The sequence below is a fragment of the Nannobrachium achirus genome (genome assembly GCF_963921795.1).
Source record: "Nannobrachium achirus genome assembly, chromosome: 6".
Lineage (NCBI taxonomy): Eukaryota > Metazoa > Chordata > Actinopteri > Myctophiformes > Myctophidae > Nannobrachium > Nannobrachium achirus.
In genome coordinates, this window is record NC_137815.1 from 62,422,986 (window position 1) to 62,442,491 (window position 19,506).

The 19,506-nt window shown below is 44.0% G+C and overlaps 1 protein-coding gene across 1 annotated transcript; it reads left to right on the forward strand.

Moving 5' to 3' along the window:
- Positions 1-6,856: 6,856 nt before the first annotated feature.
- Positions 6,857-10,491, forward strand: snai1a (snail family zinc finger 1a; the record flags this gene model as incomplete). The annotated part of the gene is made up of 3 exons (XM_080728467.1): positions 6,857-6,932; positions 7,506-8,030; positions 9,633-10,491. 3 exons carry the CDS (start codon positions 6,857-6,859, stop codon positions 9,815-9,817), a joined length of 786 nt encoding a protein of 261 aa, XP_080584593.1. The 3' UTR covers positions 9,818-10,491.
- Positions 10,492-19,506: the final 9,015 nt, after the last annotated feature.

The following is a 19,506-nucleotide window of genomic DNA, read 5'->3' on the forward strand; positions in this document are numbered from 1 at the left end:
TTTTTTATTCACGTACATATGGATGATCACACGTGTGTGTGATCATTGGATCGTTGTCTCAATAACAAGCAGGTGGTCAGACGTCAAGACGACCTGCCTTACCTTACCCATCAAAAAATGCTAAAGTGGCTACAAAAAGAAAAGTCGATGCCGAATGCCTGTTTTTTTTACTGCTAAGTATTTATTTACTGAAGTCGGAGGTAAAGCTGTGTATTTAGTTTGCGGGGTGCACATCTTGCGGGGAGCACTGCATGCCTTTTGGCCCGGCTCTCCACAATATTTTCTGTTGTTCATGTGGCCCCATGGAAAACATTAATGCCCACCCCTGTCCTAGAGCCTTATTGGGTGCAGCTGCGACGCCCTGGCTGGTGGAGGTAGGAGGTGCTGCGCATGTGAAAGGAGGGGCGCTGGGCTCGCTGGCAGACACAGTTCTGGCGTTGAATGCAGCTACGGGACAGTTGGTGACGGTCAACCCATGCCTGAGCCCTCTGGACACGAGTCACATGGGTCATCTTAGCCAAGGCTTCAGCCTGGGACGCAGTGCTACGGATGCTCGGAATGGTGGCACTGTTGTTTGGAACAGAGACATCTGGCTTTAATATGCAGCAAAGAAACATGTTGGTGAATTTTAGGGGTGCCACGGTTCAGTCAGACCACAGTTCGGTTCATATCTCGGTTTTTGGCTCACGGTTTCGGTACGGTTTCGTTACAGTAAAAATTTAAAATGAAAAAATAAAGAATCCAAAATGTTCAGTTAATTTGAAAGATGGGGTGCAATCATTTGTTTCCCCCCTAAAACATGATAATCAGTTATTATGATTATACTAGGAGGAAGGTTTTCTCCAAAAAAGTGTACAGAAAGAGTACAAATTATGTTTTTATGTGGCCACACCCAAAGAAATTAAGAAATTCGGTTCATTCGGTATGGGCTGTTCGGTTCGGCACAGGGCCGTTCGGTATACTGGTTCGGTTCAGTATTGTGGCACCCCTAGTGAATTTACATGTTTCAAAAGCACTCTGCCCTCGGGTTCACAGTCTCTGTTGATTCCTTTGAGTTCTAGGGGTGTAACAGTTAATCAAACGTATCAATTTAATCAATAACTAGAAAGCTGCAATTGGAAACTGCAAGTGTGGTTGCCATGACATGAGTCACACAAATATCGCTGTATCTGTCAGTCCTTGTCCCTATTGGAGCGGTGCTAACCATTCCGTCCTTGTCCCCTTTATGCCCATATATGGAGCTCTCCATTCCGACATGTCTCCATTCCGACTTCTTATTGTCGGAGTGGCAACACTTCCATAGAGGTTAGGTTTAGGGTTGGGGATAGGGTTAGATGTCGGAAAGGAAACATGTCGGAATGGAGACGTGTAACCGGAGATCCATGATGATCAATATTAAGCTTGGAATGCCCATTTATGGACATATTGTGTCAGTCTCATGTGGTCTATATGTCATACATCTATGATGTCAGTCATCTCCATATTTGGGAAAATGTAAAAATGGAATTAAAGTCAATGGAGAAAATCAATTCACAAATAAATGAATGTCTTAGCAAAATGCAAGGAATTGATTCCAGATGAAGCCGGACGATTTGACATACGGCCCAACTGTGGGAGGAGTAGCGCGGCAAATTAAAGTTTATCTAGGAAGGGAAAGATGGATGGATGGAATAAAGTCAGACAAGCTTATACTATATATAGTCTGGTTGCAACCACACTAATTGAATACATGTATTGATTAATAATCACTCATGAAAATCGTAAAACAAATTTCTTGTAAAAAATGGGAAATGGGAAAATACCAGATCCACAAACTCATGTGTCGCAAAGCGACGCATTGTGAGCTTGTAGATCAGCTTTTTCAACATGTTTGCATGACACTGATTAAACTTGTAATCGCTATAAAATAGGACTGAAAAGTTTAATCGTTTCATTGAAATATGCATACTGTATGAAAATGTAAGGCAATAATCAATAGTTGCAACCCTACTGAGTTCTGGAAAGAAGTTCTCACTTCTTCCCTTGTTCCCATCATCTTCTCTCACCTAGAGTCAGTTTCTGAGTTTGCATCATCAGTCTCCTCATTGACAGCAGGGTTTGATGGAGGCCCGCACACAGAGGAGTCATCTGGTTCTGTATCCTGGTCTGCTACAGAACTCACTTCATGTGCTGCTTCTGCACAAACACAAAGTCAGGAACATTAAGGCCTAATTTATACTCGATAGTATCCTTCGACGGTGTTGCATGGCAAAATCTACAAGCTAATGAGCATAATAGTTGTTGATCTGTGCTTTTTGGCAAGTAACACCTTTGTGAGGTGAAATATAAATCAGTGTCAAACAAACCTCTGATTTATATTCAGCATTAGAGTTTAACGTAGGGTGACCAGACTCCCGGTTTGGTCAGGACTGTCCCGTTTTCAAGCTGCGTGTCCCGGTGTCCCGACAAATATCTCTAAAACACTAATGTGTCCTAGTTTTCAACATTCACTACAAAATTGTCCCGGTTTTCAGAATTAAAATAATAGTAGCTGTTTTCAGTGGTTGCATAGACATTGTTAAAGACACATTCTTTTCATGTAAACATGCTCACCTAACCAATCAGAAAACTTGAACAAATTCATTGCGTGTCTGAATTCAAAGCTGAGACTGTTTGTCAATCACTCACTGCCTGTATGCAACCCTGCGGTGTGTATGTGCGCGTGCACAAACATTAGAGAGTAGGCGCGTGCACGTTAACGTGTGCATTGCTTTGAGGGTCCCGGTTTTAGGCAACAGTGGTTCGTGTCCCGGTTTGAGCGGCTGAAAATATGGTCACCCTAGTTTAACGGTGGAAAATGGGACAGATACACAAATGATGCCGACATAATATTTCGGAACGAAGTGAACTTGCATCATCACAGAAAAAAAACAAGAAAAAAAGAAACACCCATTTGGCATTGCTACAGCACTGACCTGTATGGCTGACTAGAAGCCAGTCCTCCTCATCAACCACTTCTCCAGACTTCATGTCTTGCTGAGCATCCTCGTCTCCCCCAAAAAGCAAACTGGTAATTATTTTGAACATATTTGGTTTCTGTCAGGTGTATGTGAGGTAGTAGCTTGGTCTCCCTCCTGTATTTCCCCTCTCCTTCGTCCTTTCTTCTGTGCTGCAAGTTTCTCAATGGATGTCCCACCAAAAGACCTTGACAGAAAAGGAGACAAATGTGACAGTCACATCAGATCAGTTGGCCCTGCCTGTCTGTTGCCTACTCTAGTCTAGGCGGCAAGGCCTATTGTTGTCATGTAGCATCTATGACCCCCCCCTACCCCCCTTTTTTAATAACGGTAACTAACTCTAATCCTTCTGGGAGGATCCTATGTATGTATGAATCAACATTTTGGCCCCTTTAAGTTAAACAATGCATTCACTGGACTGATTTCAATAGTCATTGATTGGCCAATGAGAGCCCTAATACAGTGATTTTTGAATAATCAACTGTCTGGCACGCAGTGTCCCTTGTTGAGTCCATCTGTTTTTGGTCATGGGGGAGGGGCTTCTTATGCTAGCAGTCCTGCTTGCTGGGACTCCCTCTTTCCCAGGTTTTTCGCCCAGGTGGGCGTGGTTATATGCCAAAAACCTATTAACCATAACCTTTAACCTCACAAAAATTATGCTTAAACCTAACCTTAACCTCACAACAAACACTATGCCTAACCTAACCTTAAGTCTTAACCCTCACAGAAATGATGTCTAAACCTATTACCTCAAAACCACGACCAACAACTGGGCGAAAGACCTGCGAAAGAGGGAATCTCCTGCTTGCTTGTGGTCTGTCTCGTCTCTGCGTGAGCGCTTTCTCAGTCTGTCTACTCCATCAGTTTGTCGCTCGAGGGTGGTAATATTAACGATATTGTGCAATACTCAACACTTCTGTTCAATTAGAAATGAAGAGTTAATTGCGCACGAATTGCAACATGGGTTGTGTGTGTGAGTGTGACCAAAGGGTGTGACCATGTCCATGATGACGAGCCATATGGTTGCAGAGTTTAGGAAAGCAGTGGACATCACATCAGTGACATGCATGTGAACGGCTCTGATTTAAGACAACATCTGGAACAGATGCAGTCTGAACATCTGCGCCATCTGCACAATAGGCTACCACGAAACGACAATAATGGCATCATAATCGGTAGACGTATTATGGCTTTATATTGATTTAAGAACAAAGTAGGGCGTCAATGTTCAACAGTAGATACGGTATGCCACCAACACAACAGCCTTCTCGTGGGAGTGGCGCACAATAATACATCAACCTCCGAAGTGGCATCGGTGTATTTATGTGTCCGAAGCTCCGAACATTTTACAGCCTATGGTCCGAACATAACGGTTTTCGTGAACTAGCCTACTATTTAAGAGGGCGGGACGCAACACCTGTTCGGCTGCAGACCAACGATGAAGAGCATTTATCGCGTCTCTGTCTGAATTCGTCAGATCTCAGGGTAAATTTCTGGACGACCTGTTTACAGATGTGATCGTGGTGTATCTGAAAATGTCACATGCACGCACCTTACCTGGATCGTGGCGTTATATCTCTCACATTAATTCGCTGTCCATTTTCTTAAATTGAGACGTGAATTTGAAACGTTTTACCATAGCACGTTTATAAGGTAGCCTAACTGATCGCACTAACACAATGCACTATTTCTGTTTTCGTTGACTGCTATTTTGCAAGTGTTTGGAAATAACAGCTGACTGACGGCGCAGCGCCTCCTCTTTCCCCGCCTACTTGGAGGTCCAGCCACCAATCAGAGGGCGCATGAAGAGCCCTAGCTCTGATTTTGAAATTCATACACATACAGTAGGATGTCTGTCTGGGATATGTCTGGGATGAATTGTTGAGTTTTAGTGTTTTAAATTGAATAATAATAATAAAACAAATCTGCTGTTTTTCTTGGGATATTTTCAAGACTATCAAATACTGCATAATATCATTTGCTTTAGTTTTTTCCCCTTGATAAAGACCCCTTACATTGGAATTGGATCTGGGTTTGGTTCGAGGCGAGGGATAGAATTACCATTAACGGTTTGAAGGCGGAATCTGAATTTTAAAAGTAGCAGTCTCAAAACCATAGGAACCGCCCCCAGTTGTAGGCCTACCACTGCATTGGCCTCTATACTCATGCCTATACTACATTTACCTAAATGTAACTCACAGACGTAGCTTCCGAAGATAATAAATAGTATTTATTGGATGACCCCATCCAATTCCCCATCCCAAGAATCCATACTGAATATTGAACATGCTATATAAGCCGTAGAGCTTTCTAGGATCTCCTTTTAGTTGACCTTGTAGACCTACCAGTGATTTGTACTGTCATGAAACTGTACTTTTTTCTATTGCAAACTTCTAATAAATTCTTCAATCAATCAATCAATCAATCAATGCCCCCCCCCCCAAAAAAAAAATAATAATAATTATTATAATAATAATAATAATTCTCAACCTTTTGTGTTGAGAATAAGATGCCTATGTATGTACAAATACATGTTCATTTAGGCTATATGCATTTCTCTCAATAAAATCACACCCGTGTGAACTGAGCGGTGGTCGTGGAGGCTGCGCAACAGCAAAACAAATATATATATATACCTGTATATATATATAATAAAAAATATTAAAACAATATTAAACAAAATATTAATAATAAAATGCATGTCACTCAGGCCGCCACTGGTATCCATCCTGTGTGTGTGTGTGTGTGTGTGTGTGTGTGTGTGTGTGTGTGTGTGTGTGTGTGTGTCTGGTCTGGCCTGAACAACAGCGCCCCTCCCTTAACATGTGTGGTCAAAAAAGGTACTGACAGGCTACAGACAGACAGACAGACAGACAGACACGGAGACATACCCACACACACGGCCACGTATAGGAGCGTTGTGACCACCGCTCAAAAACCTCAATCAAACAACCCATAGGCATATGGATGGAGTCTAGTAGCAATTGCTACTTTATTCCCAAAGATGGCGCAGTTGCACCACTGGATTGGTTTGCAACAACGAATCAATGACTGATTGATGCATCTCCTAGTGTGTTGGTTTGTTTGTTTGTGTGTGTGTGTGTGTGTGTGTGTGTGTGTGTGTGTGTGTGTGTGTGTGTGTGTGTGTGTGTGTGTGTGTGTGTGTGTGTGTGTGTGTGTGTGTGTGTGTGTGTGTGTTGATTAGGCTACATGTCACAATGTGTAGGCCAAATTAAATGAATAATTACAATTGTGTAGGGTTGATTTTAAATAATTATAATATTAATAGCCTAATAATAATAATGATAATAACAACAATACAATGTTGCAAAGTGCTTTACATAAGACTGAAGAAACAAAATAAATGAAAGCAACAAATTAATAAGCAGAAATTGCTGTTTGCAACAAATTAATAAGCAGATATTGCTGTTTGCAACAAATTAATAAGCAGACATTGCTGCAGTGTTTACTGTGTTTTGTCTACAGGCCAATGCCCTTGATGGCCCTCTGTAAAGCTTTGGGGCATATGTTTTGTGTCTCCGTCTCTCTCTTCTGCGCACTTTACCATTGCTATGGAAGGTGGGGTGTGCCCTCGGGGCGATCACACCCCTACTGCCTATGTCAGAGTGTTTCAGCAGAGAAGTGCGTTTAGTCATTTTGAGAGCGCTGCACAAGCACTAGTAGTCTACAGTACAGTTGTATAAGTCAGCCCAACATTTCGTGGATTATTGGATGGAATATTTATCTTCGTAGCCTATTGTTGTTTCTGTGACGATCTGAAGAACCCGTCTGCCGTTCTGCACTCTTGTTTTAAGTTGTCCCGCAGGATACTTTTGTTTATAACCTTATCAAAAAGGAAAATGCCTCGATCTTTCTTGGTCAAAAAATATTTCGCCAAACAAAAGCCAAACTATAGTGAACTGGAATATCAGAATGGTAAGTTACAAAACTTTTACTAAACATATCAGGCATTATGGATGTATCCTTATATAAGCACGTACAACTATTCAAAGCCACCTGTTTTCTTAATTGGCTGTAGAATAAGTGTATAGGCTATATAGACAATATGGTCAAGTCTAAATTATTGTGTTAACCTATCGAATGTGCGCTATAATTCTGCTTTGACTAGCTTACAAACCTCGCAGCTCCATGATCAAGTTGAGGCCCGTTAGATGCACTTTCCCCCTTTTTGCTGCTAGACAGAGCTCCATTCATGTTACAACCCCATGTGAATACGTGGGAGGAAATGGCCCATGAAACTTCTACTTGCCTACAGCTTTTATGCTCTCTATAAGGATAAACACATGGAATTCTATACAAAATTATCATGGGTAGAATATAGGTGTCACTATTGAGTGTTATGTATATGTGAGTAAACAAAAATAAAACATAATTCAGATCAGTGTATGTGTGTATTTGTGTCATCAATGCATGTATAGAAAGGATTATCGTTGTTTTATGCTGGCTATAGCCTATATTTGAACAGAACGCCTTGTTTCTTGCCCTCAGACACATCATTGGATAGGTACCCTCTCTCTGAGCTTGCATCAGGAGAGAACAGTCCAGCAGCCACCTGCTACACAACAGGTATAGTGTGGGACCTGAGTGTCCTCCCAGCCCTCTACCTGCCCTCCCATACGGAACCCTCTGCCACCCCGGGTCCACTGGACCTCAGCTCCCCGTCCAGCCTGAGCAGCAACGCCAGCAGCAGTGGCGAGGAGGACGACGGTCGGACCTCGGACCCTCCCAGCCCCGAACCCACTCACATCAGCTACATCCCTCGCCAGCGAATGAAATGCACCGGCTCCTCCAAGAACCACGGAGGTCCCAGGAAAGAGGAGGGGGAGGGAGGAGAGGCCCCCGCCACGGCGGCGAGGCCGGCCTTTTTCTGCAAACACTGCCCCAAAGAGTACACCAGCCTCGGGGCGCTGAAGATGCACATCCGGTCACACACTCTGCCCTGTGTATGCACCACTTGTGGGAAAGCCTTCTCCAGGCCTTGGCTGCTGCGCGGCCATATAAGAACGCACACTGGTAAGATTGGCTTCATAGATGGATGATGAGGCCTATAGCAGTGGTTCTCAAACGTGGATTCCAGGGACTTTGTGGGTTCCTTTATGGGGTCTAAATTGACTCATACAAGTCCGTAACTCTGACAGTAATACAAATGTATACTGTCGGAGTTAAAGGGAGACCTCAAAATGTAAAAGTTTGAGAAACACTGCTCTGTACTGTTTCCCAAACTTTTCAAGTCAAGACCCGAAAGAGAGATCAGACATTTCCCCTGGGACCCAAACTAGTGAAAATAGCTGAGCTCGCAAGCTTGTAGATTGGCTATTTTCTCTACTTGTTAATTATATATTCGTTTGTTTTTGGTTTTTAAAATCTAAAAACAAGTAATTATTATTATTTTCTTAAACTTTTGATATAGATACTGTATATAGGTAGGAAAATAAAATTGGATTTTTACTGGAGTTGTGACCCATGAACATCGGCCCGTGACCACAAATGGGTCCCGACCCACTGTTTGGGAACCACTGCTCTTATAGGATCCACACACAAAAACAACAGTCCTTACTTGGTTGCCAACTTTCCATTATGTTTTATGAGGTATGAGGAATAAGCATATAAGAAATCACACATGCCTCTGTCTGCTCACATCTTCAAGCTTCAAATCAATTCACTTCGGGTTGTCGTAACTGTTATTCATAGCTTGCTTCTAAAGTATAAAAGCAAGCTATGTCAAGTTTTTTTTATGGGGAAGGATATTATTCAATACTGTCAGTGCAATGAGCTCATCACAAAGAGGTAAACACCCATAGGGAAGCCCTCTGTACTGTGGGTTCATTGATCACTCACTGTGTTCCTGCAACAATGACCTGCTGGGAACTTATCTTATCACGACACAGACTGACTGAAGACAACAGACGAGGGATAGAATTCTGTCAAAGGGTACAAAGAATGTTTGAAGGACCTCTGGCCACCACTGAGCACTTACTACCTGTGGCAGTATGTTAGGGCACTAATCTCATTCAGCACTTGATTAAATCATGCTAATTCAGTCATCCCCTCCAGAAATACCACATGTCTCTTCATTAGCTTGAGAATGAGTTGTGGGTGAGGACTCTCTCAGGTGTTAATGGCCTGCTTCTGTGTACTTGTAGACGTCTGTCTGTCATTTCTGTGAGGCTGACCATTGGCACCCTTTGCCAAAGACTTTTGGTGGCTTCACATGGCCCATAATTCCTGCTATGCCAGAAATGGTATCCATAGCTGGTTCCCACTCAGTGCTAAATTGTTTCTCAATTAACAAAATCCCATTTAATGACTAAAGAAAAACAATACTCCCCTACAAGATATACATGGTATGTTCACAAGTTACTACAGATTGTGTGTGTTTAGTTTGTTCAGTTGTGTTCAGTTTTTGTCAAATGTCTTTGGTTGATGATCACACTGTGCAATCTATTCTTAACATAGCGCTAACCTGGAACCTGCTACAGTATGTAGACTACTGTTGCTAGGCATTATGATGAAACCACTGAATAATGGCCACATCTCAAGCACAGCAAATGTAGTAATCACAGTAAAGTCATATGATGTGCTCACTGAACCTTTTCCGTGTCCCTCCTCCTTTAGGTGAGCGTCCCTTCTCCTGTCCCCACTGCAATCGGGCGTTTGCTGACCGCTCCAACCTGAGGGCACATCTGCAGACGCACGCTGAAGTGAAGAAGTACCAGTGTGGCGTATGCTCTCGCACATTCAGCCGCATGTCGCTGTTACAGAAACACACCTCATCAGGCTGTTGCTCCGCCGCAGTTTGAGCCGGGCTATGGAGTTGACAGATCCACGCAGACCTCAGGGCCAGTGGAAGGTGGAGGACAGTGGCAGCAGGGGCCAAGAAGAGATACACACGGTCCCAAGCAGTCTGTTGACAACCAGCAGCACCGCAAATGCATGGGGACTGTCCGAAGAGCTCTGGAAGGAATAACCAACAACCTTTGGTAGCAAGGGCTGACGCTTATTTATGGTTGAGAGTTTCACACAAGCGTCTTGGCTTCTTTGTTTGCTGCAAAACCACAAGAGGAGCTGATATATATACACACATTTCTATTTGACTGCCTCCTATTTCAAGCCATTCTTGGTTGATATCTTGGCACTGGACCAAAAACTGAACTGAGTAATCATGACAATCACCAAATATCTGCCCCTGGCGTTAGATTCCAAAGACCAAATCTATTGTGGACTCATGGGGGTTAGTGTTCAGTCTGTCTCTGGTACTGGCCAACTCAAGATCGTGGCCTAGACACGGCTGCTGAGAGGTAGGGGTGCGTGGGTGAAATCAATCTCTCAGCAGGCCTCAATGCACGCACACACACACGCACATACACGCACGCATGCACGCGCACACGCACGCACGCACGCACACACACACACACACACACACACACACACACACACACACACACACACACACACACACACACACACACACACACACACACACACACACACACACACAGCTGTCCCTGGTACTGTGTTGTAGATAGACGGAGTGCTAGCAGGTGCTACAGCCATGACCTTCAATGGTTGATAACAGGTAACTTCCACTGCCCTCAGATAGCTAACAAAGAAGAGGAAGTCTATTATCAATAGAGATGATGGCGTCAAAGAGTCTTCGTGAGTTTATTTTCTCCAGTGGGAAGGCTTTTAAGCCTCTATTTTGACCACATCCAAACTCTTTCTAATCTGATGCGTCTCAGAGATAAGGAGAAGCCATTTTGTTTGGTATTTTCTATGGAAGCTGTGTTCCTATAATAATGTTTTTCTTTTTAATGACATTTCAAGTCATGCACTCAAGGTTACCACAGTGTTACTGATGCCTACCAAAGCCATTTTTTGTAAGATGTGATATGATTTGTGCCTTGAAATCTATATAGCCTAAGTTTTGAAACCAAAAAATGTGCCTTTTTTTTTTTACCTCAGTCGGTAGTTGTGATTAATAGTAAAAGAGAAAAAATAAACATTTGCAGTATTATTGGAAATTGGCACCAAAAAACTAAGGAAGAAGGCTGGGACCAAAGAACGTGTGTTTCTAGTGTTTACTCAACTGAGGTATGGTTGCCCAAGACCATGTAAATAAAACGGTCTGTATGGAGATCCGTTTCAAACTTTCCTGAATATTTTTATGGTGGTTTTATAGTGCAATGTCCAGATATGTCTTATATCAATTTTGTACTGTTCCTGTGTGTTAACTTCTATTTCTTGTTTTTCATGAAATTTGCATTCAATAAAGTAATTTATGTTTATTAAAACTTTTCTTTTGGTAATTTGCATTCATTGAATAACATTTGCACAAGAACATGTTGTCATTACATAGTCAAAATATTTGCTTTGAAAATAAATATGACAGCCTATATAGAATATATAGTTACCGGTAAATATAGACATTTTCACTTGCTGTAGTTCAGAAACTATAGCAATTACTTTATCCGTTGCTTAATTCTAGTTACCAGTTAAAATGTTGGTTAGAAATGGCTACCAAGACCATAAACTAGGGTTTTATATTCAACTGACTCATAGTCTCATATTGGATGGTGTAAAATGGACCATTGTGTGGTGGCTTAAGTACAGGTGTGCAGGTGATTTCACGGTGATGGATGGGGACAACTGATTGCACCTGCTCTATAAGTTCACACCTGCCACCAACTTCTCAAAGCCACTGTGCAAACACTGCTGGGTTTGCATGTACTGTCTGTGTACTGTGTGTGTGTGTGTGTGTGTGTGTGTGTGTGTGTGTGTGTGTGTGTGTGTGTGTGTGTGTGTGTGTGTGTGTGTGCGTGCGTGCGTGCGTGCGTGCGTGCGCGCGCGCGTACGTGTGTTGTGCTCGTGTCTTTAAAAGTAGTTGTGTGTAAGTCAGACCCATTTGTTATTTTGACAGTTTCACGATTAACAGTATTCGATTGTGATCACTATAGGGCTCGATATAGTCATTTGCGTTGGAATTCCGATGGGCTGACGTCCAACCATTCAGACCTTGGACAGACTGAACGTATTTTCCCCCTCCTTATAGGAGAGTATAACGTTCTCTTCTTCCTCTGCCTAGACAGTGAGTCAGAGTCTGCTCAGCTTGGAGCCGAGGTTCCCATGGCTCCTTGACTGCACTGCTCTTCTCTCAGTCAGTAAGTCAGTCAGCCAGCCAGGCAGTCAGCTTGGTGGTTGTGCGTGGGCTGAGGCCCAGGCCAGCGCAGGGTGAGGTAAGCTGTTCCACGCAGTGGCTCCTCATTTCCTTCTGAGTCAGGGAAATATGCACACATCCCCTAGCCAGGACCACTGTTGTATTATGCATTAGTGATTCAGTGCTTAGCCCTACGTTTACACGGCAAAGTTATGAATGTAATTTTCAGCAAGCTCTTTTGAATTAAAGGACAACTGTGTTTTTTTTACAACAAGGGTTCATATTTTAGATAGTCATTAGAGAAAAGAAAAGATAGGTGTTAAAATGTTTTCATTTACTTCTTTCTATTGTTTTAGTGATTTTGATTTGCATGCATGCCCCCAGGTTGCCCATTCACAAGATGCACCGCAATCTTTCATGGGCAGATGTGACTTATGGGGGCTGGTGTAATTAGCAATAAAGAAATTGTCGGCTTATTGTGTCTAAAAAGATATATTTAGCCACGTGTACGCACGCCCCCAACCACTGAAATCAAAATACTAAAATGGCTAAAACGATAGAAAGCAGTAAATGAAAACATTTTAACACTCATCTTTTCTTTTCTCTAATTACAATCGAAAATATGAACCCTTGTTCAAAGTTGTCCTTTAAATAAACCCTTTGCTGTTTCAAGGTAAGACAGATGCGCCAACATCTGTCTACGGATACAGACCACGCCAAATGTGGGGATAATGCGAATAACCTTGATAGTGGTTGTTCATTTTGTACCTTTGTCCAGGATGTACTGTGCCTATTAAATCTCAACTGTGGGAATTTGATAAAAGGCCTTTTTGATTACTTAAATTGATAACACGAGCCGAGTCGAAATACTAAAAGAACTCAAATAAATCTCATTAAACTATATATACTTGGTCAAATTATTTTGTTTCTGCCTCTTAGTCATCTCATGAGGACTTTACCCTCTATGATTCATTTTTATGGCAATTCTTATCATTCACACATTTCACTTGTCTGCTGCTCACTTCATGATTTTATTTCTGTCTTTCTCTCTTGGAGAAATAAAGACATAACATGCTCCCCTTCATGTTCCTCAGGGAGAGTGGAAGGCCTGGATCTGAAATCTGAGAACTCTTTCCTGCTGTGCGCTTTACAGCGCCAGAACACTCACTGTAATTTACCAAAAGTGGCTGCTATTTATGCCATAAAGCATGTGTTTAACATTCCTGAACCCCACTGTGTTTGTGTATTCCTCGCTCTCTCATTCGCGCTCTCTCTCTCTCCCACTCACTCTTTGCCTGCCTCTATGGCTGGCTGTATTTCTATTTATGTATGTATGTGTGTGTGTGTGTGTGTGTGTATGTGTGTGTGTGTGTGTGTGTGTGTGTGTGTGTGTGTGTGTGTGTGTGTGTGTGTGTGTGTGTGTGTGTGTGTGCGTGCGTGTACATGTATGCACGCGCGCGCGTGTGTGTGTGTGTGTGTGTGTGTGTGTGTGTGTGTGTGTGTGTGTGTGAACGGTTTTCAGCCCCCTCCCTCTTCACAGAAGGATCATCTCTCCCCCTCTGAGACAAGGCCGACAGGAAGTGAGAGTTTACATTGGCCTACTTTACCCAAAAAAAGCATGCTGGCCGGGCCAGCAAGCTCAAGTACTGTTTCTGTTGCTGCCGCCACTTCCCATCCCCCCCATAGGCCGGCCGTCCCACCCACGCCTGCTCCCAAGCCCAGTTTTGGAGGTGGGTGGGGAGGGTACAAAACTACAGAGTGGCCTTCGGTGTAGCAGCAGCAGCCTGGGCTAGTGGCCTGGGAGACAGGAAAGAACTGTCAGCATCTCATAAACAGCACCCATGCTGCATCCATGATGTTCTGAGCCTGCAGAAACACATGCAGGAACAGCCTTCAATTGAGCCATCAAGACGTTACCCCTTAATTTCTGCTGGTCAGTCTTCCGTGGGATGCTTTGCCACAGTCATAGCATCTCTGTCTAGTAGTACATTAAACATTTTAGGACCTTTCCCCCCCCCAAGACACACAGATGTGCTACGATATCTAGGGCACAGCCTTGTTGGTGCCGTTCCAGTGCTGAATCGCATGAGATATCCGCGGGATTGTTCCAATCATTGCAGTTGTCAGCGCAGCTCGAAAGGGGTCATCATGTTTTATGCTTAGAAGGAGATAGTCCAAATAGTGTTTTAATGGTATTAAATTATTGCAGTTGTCAATGCAGCTCTAAAGGGGGGCTTATTTTGTGCTTAGATAGCATTTCGATTGCATTAAAACTATCATCATCATTTTGCGTTGACACCTCTCACCTCATGTAGCCTTGTATCACGCTCCCATAACCTCTCAACGTCTGTTCCATTACTTTACTTAGTTGAAAGCTGTTTTGGTTGGTGATCGCTTATCACGTTAAAGATCATTCCCAGTCGTGTCCTACAAAAAAAGAAGGGAAAAAAATTACGAGGAACCTCAGAGCATCAAGCTAACCTATGAAAATCTGACACTAATTCCACTGCCTTTAGCTGCCAAAAGCGGCAGAGACGCAACCACTGCATCTGGTAAATAAAGAGGCCAGCAGCAGTAACACCACAAGTATGTCTAATGATGGACTCGATCAGGCTGTGGAACAGCCTGGGGCTGCATCGGAGAGGTGGTCAAGTGGGTTTGGGGTGGGGGGTAGTGGTGTTGGAGGGGAAGGGGGTGCATATTAAAGAGTAATGAATCACACACGCAGTCACAGGGTCGCCGGCTATGAATGTGCTCTCTGTTGGTTTTCCTGGAGCCTGGAGTTTACTAACTGATGACGCAGGCTGCACTTGATCAGAGACATGTGTTGCTGCGGACTCACTGCCAGTGAGAAACAGAGAGAAAGAGCGAGAGAGAGAAGTGGGGAGGAGAGGTGGAAGAGGACGGATGGCGCCTAAGCTCGATGCTTTTCCTCTCTCACTCTCTCCTTCTGGGCATTGCCTCACACTAGGGCTTATGGGATTGGAGAGGAGTAGGGAGGTGGAGGAGGAGGCGGAGGAGGGGGGGAAAACCCAGCTTCTTCTACCCTGAGACAGGAAACAAGAGATTCTCAGAGAGTATCTTGACCTAACTTTCTTTCTTTTTTTTACCATCATTACTCCCCAAAATACTTGCGTGGCATCTCAGTCTGTTGAGACATGTTGTCTTCCATACATAGAAAAACAGTATTGTTTACTACATTTATAACAGAGCTTACATCCTGATTGAGTTTTTTTTTACACTTTATGTATATATTCTTCGTTCCCTTTCTTTGATGTACCTTGCTCTTTACTGTACTCTGTTCTTTTTTATTCTTAATCTTTTCATACTTCTCTGTAACTTTGTAAATATCCTGTATATATCTATCTGTCTATCACAACCACACATAAATACAGACAGACACATACAAAATAGATAACGGTTACAAATAAGACGTGTGACAAATACAGTATATATCACGTATGACACAAGGGCAAGCTAGATGGATAGTTAAGCAGTGAAAAGCCAAATTTGATGTCAATTTACAATAACATCATTATCTTACATCATCCATTCATTCTAGGAAACGTAATGGGAAGTGAAACTGAAAAATCGGTGTCATCCTTCTATGAAAAAGTGTTGAACACCAAATTGAACCCATTTGTACGGTGTGAGTATGATCAGAATCATGGCCTTGTGTTGTGATTTGACAATGATTGTGTGTTGAGTCATTACGGGCAGAGTGACACATACACACACACACACACACACACACACACACACACCGACAAACAGCCTCATTACAATAGTTTTACAATCGCTCAAGTAAAACGTCGAGCTACATCTGCTGTTAAAGCTGATGAACCTCACAAAATGGTGTTGGCAGCAACATTGACAACTCTGGTGTACATATGGGGGAATTGGCAGCAATGGCGAAATTAGGGGGGGAAATTGGGAGAAACCGAGGAACAACGAAGTCTTTCACCAAACTAGGAACACAGAGCAGTGGTTCTCAAAGTGGATTTCAGGGATTCTCCAGGTTCCTTTATATGGGGGTCTAAATTGACCTTACAAGTCTGTAACTTTGACAGTGTACCAACATTTGGTTCCACTTGTGTCACTGTCAAAGTTCGAGGACCACTGCATTGGAGCACAACTCAAGCCACCGTGGCCATGCAGAAAGAAGTACCTTCTTCTCCACTTGACAGCAGAGCAGCAGATCACCTGTTTGTCATCCCACAGTGGAATGCACCTGAGTTAGATTTCCCAGACAAGGTGCATGGGACGTTGAGCTGTTGCCGAGGGCCATGGCAGAGTATTGTGAAAGAGAGCTTGTGTCAAATGTTTCATCTTCGTGTCAAGACACGTCTCTGGAGTGCCTGAACTGCATCAGGTGGTGGTGGTGCATTGAGAAACACATTGTTTTGGTTCGTTCTCACTCCCAGGTTAAGACCATAAAGCAAGTCTCCCAGGTTTTGATTTGACGAAATTGTGATCGCTGTGCAAAGCGAAAAACACCCGTTGCAGCAGGTCTGATCATGTCACCGTAAAATCTGTCGAACAATGGCAGAAAGGAAAAGTGGACTCATTGAAGCGCTTGTAGTGTGCCTTTTCGTTGGCCCATGAACAGACGCATATCGGCGTTGATCCAAACTCCACAACCAGCATGAGACGCAGAAGGGCATGGGCATGTGGGAAGGGGAGATGGGTTTGTCAGTGTGAAGGTGCCAAGCACTTCTTCCATTTGTTCCAATGGAGATCAAAGACCCAGACTTAAGACCAAGACTTAAGACCCAGGAAGCAGCTGAGGGGGCCTTGGAGGACAGATGTACGGCATCAAGACACTCCGAGAGAGTCAAAGTAGCACAAACACTAACAATCCCGCTTTCACACATGGACACACACACTCATACTGTACATACAGCTGTCATATCGTATCATTAACTGCAGAATACAGTGACGCGCTTTCTCTGACATCCCCCTCAGCAAACACACATGCACATGTATACATACATACCTATGTCACTGTGACACACATGCACGCACACACACACACACACACACACACACACACACACACACACACACACACACACACACACACACACACACACACACACACACACACACACACACACACACATACAGATAGACAGAAGAGTGTTCTTCTGTGTGGGAGGCCTAAGCAGCAGCTGGTTATGATGGAAAACACCCGGCACCCCCACTGACAAACCTCCCCCCCACATACACACAAATACACACACACACACAGGCTGTCCCCATCATTGTGACGCACCAAGCACTGCTGACTCTCCAAGGACTTTGAGACTGCAAACCTGGAGAAGAGTCTATTCATCAGCGGTGCAGCTTTCAAACAACTCCCCAAACAGAGGTCTGTGTAGTTGATTTGCAAACAATAGCCACTCAGAGAGAGAGAGACACACATGTGAGCCCTCGCGCAATGCATGCCGTGCTCATGCACTCACACGCACAGACACACGCAAGGACATACACACAATCTCGCACATGTTGAAGCCATTATCCTGTTGCTTGTTAAGTCATTACTCTGTAGCTTGTTATTTTCTCAAGCCAAGAGAAAGCAATCTATCCAGAGAGGAGTGCTGAGAGATTTGCCACCCGACTGGGCCTTAGGATATGGGAAGTTACGCTGAAATTTGAGGAATGTGGTGAGGCATGAAACCTAAGGAACAGAGAGAAAATGAACTTTTTTTTTGGAACATTGAAAATTCTATTTTCCCAGTGTCTTCTGGGCTGTAACTCCAGCCACGGACGTATGAGCTGTCTATTGGGAGGGCGTATTGCACAGATTACTGATGACAGTGCAGAATAGGCCCGCTCCACCAATGGGACAGGGAGGAACTGACATAGTCCGAGAGCTTTGACATGTTCATGGTGGATCTCAGACATCTGGTTTCCATTTCCCTCCCCTCGCAAGACAGTGAGCGCTGGCAGCAGGGCTTTTCAATGAAATCGTCTATTCCACTTCCTGTGCTATCAGTTTAGCATACAGGCTTACACCAAAAAAGGGGTGTAATGAAAGATACGTTTGGCACATTAAAGTGAAACGGCCTCTTATTAGTAAAGGCTTTGAATGATGACTGTTGTGCTTTCTTCCAAAGTCTCCCTCCCAGCCACAGAGTTAAGTCCTCCAGCATGGCACCCCTCCCCCACTCCCACCCAGCTACAGTGACTCTCCTCATGGCTGAGTGGGGTTTATTAGTAGAATCGCTACAAGTCATAGTCATTTTCACAGCATCCTCTCTGCCTTTGCTCCACAAATAGGAGAGGCGTCCATGTGAGTAGCCGGGCAGAGAGTGCGCTGCTCTCACCGCGCTGCTAATGAGCGACACATGTCCCTTAGCTCCGCCGCTAACACCTAAGATCAAAGTCCTGGAAGAGAGTGGCCCTGGTTTACGCTCTGGCGCCCCCCCGGCCCCCATGCTCCCTGCCCCCCACCTCCTCTTTGACACCCACACGACAGTGTCTGAGGGCCGCCAAATGGGGAAGCACCTGTCCTCTCTGGGTTTAACGTGAGCAAATAATGTAGTAGGGGAGCGTGATGTCTGAGCTCGCTCCCACAGAATCCCCAGAGTCAGAGTGCGATAGATGTGGATTCCAGCTGTGGCTGATAAGAGATCAGATAGCCAGGGGGGTGTCGCACCAAATTCTGGGCCCTGGGTACAAGGATTCACTGCGTTATTTTGTGCTTTAACTATTGAAAAATAGCAGATATACAAGCTCACAGCGTGGCACCGAGTGCCGCGCTGCGAGCTTGTAGATCTGCTATTTTTGAAAAATCGTGAAAATGTGTCTTTGATGTTTCTATGTCAGTAGTGTTCACATTTTTTCATGTGAAGGACCCCCAAAATTATATGTATTTGGCCACGGACCTCCATCTCAAAATATTTCTTTCCAGGGACCCCCAAAAACCAAAAAACACGTAAAAAATACATGTATTCAAAGATTTGCACACATTTTCATGACTTTTCAAAAATAGCAGATCTACAAGCTCACATACCGGTATATCTGCTATTTTTCAATAGCTAAAGTATAAAATAATTAAGGCCCCTACACCTTGGGCCCTAGTAACTCAGTCCCACTCCCTCCCCTCCTTGTGACGCCCCTGCAGATAGCACCTGTCCAGATTGGTTGCATGTCAGTGGGAGAGCACCGCGAGCTATGAGTGATATATGTATCAACGTTGGCTGAGGCTCTAAAAACTATCCATCCACCCTGCGCCTTGGAGTGTATAGACCACGGGTCTCAAACTCGATTTACCATGGGGCCGCTGGAGGCAGAGTCTGGCTGAGGCTGGGCCGCAAAAGTAGTGAAGTG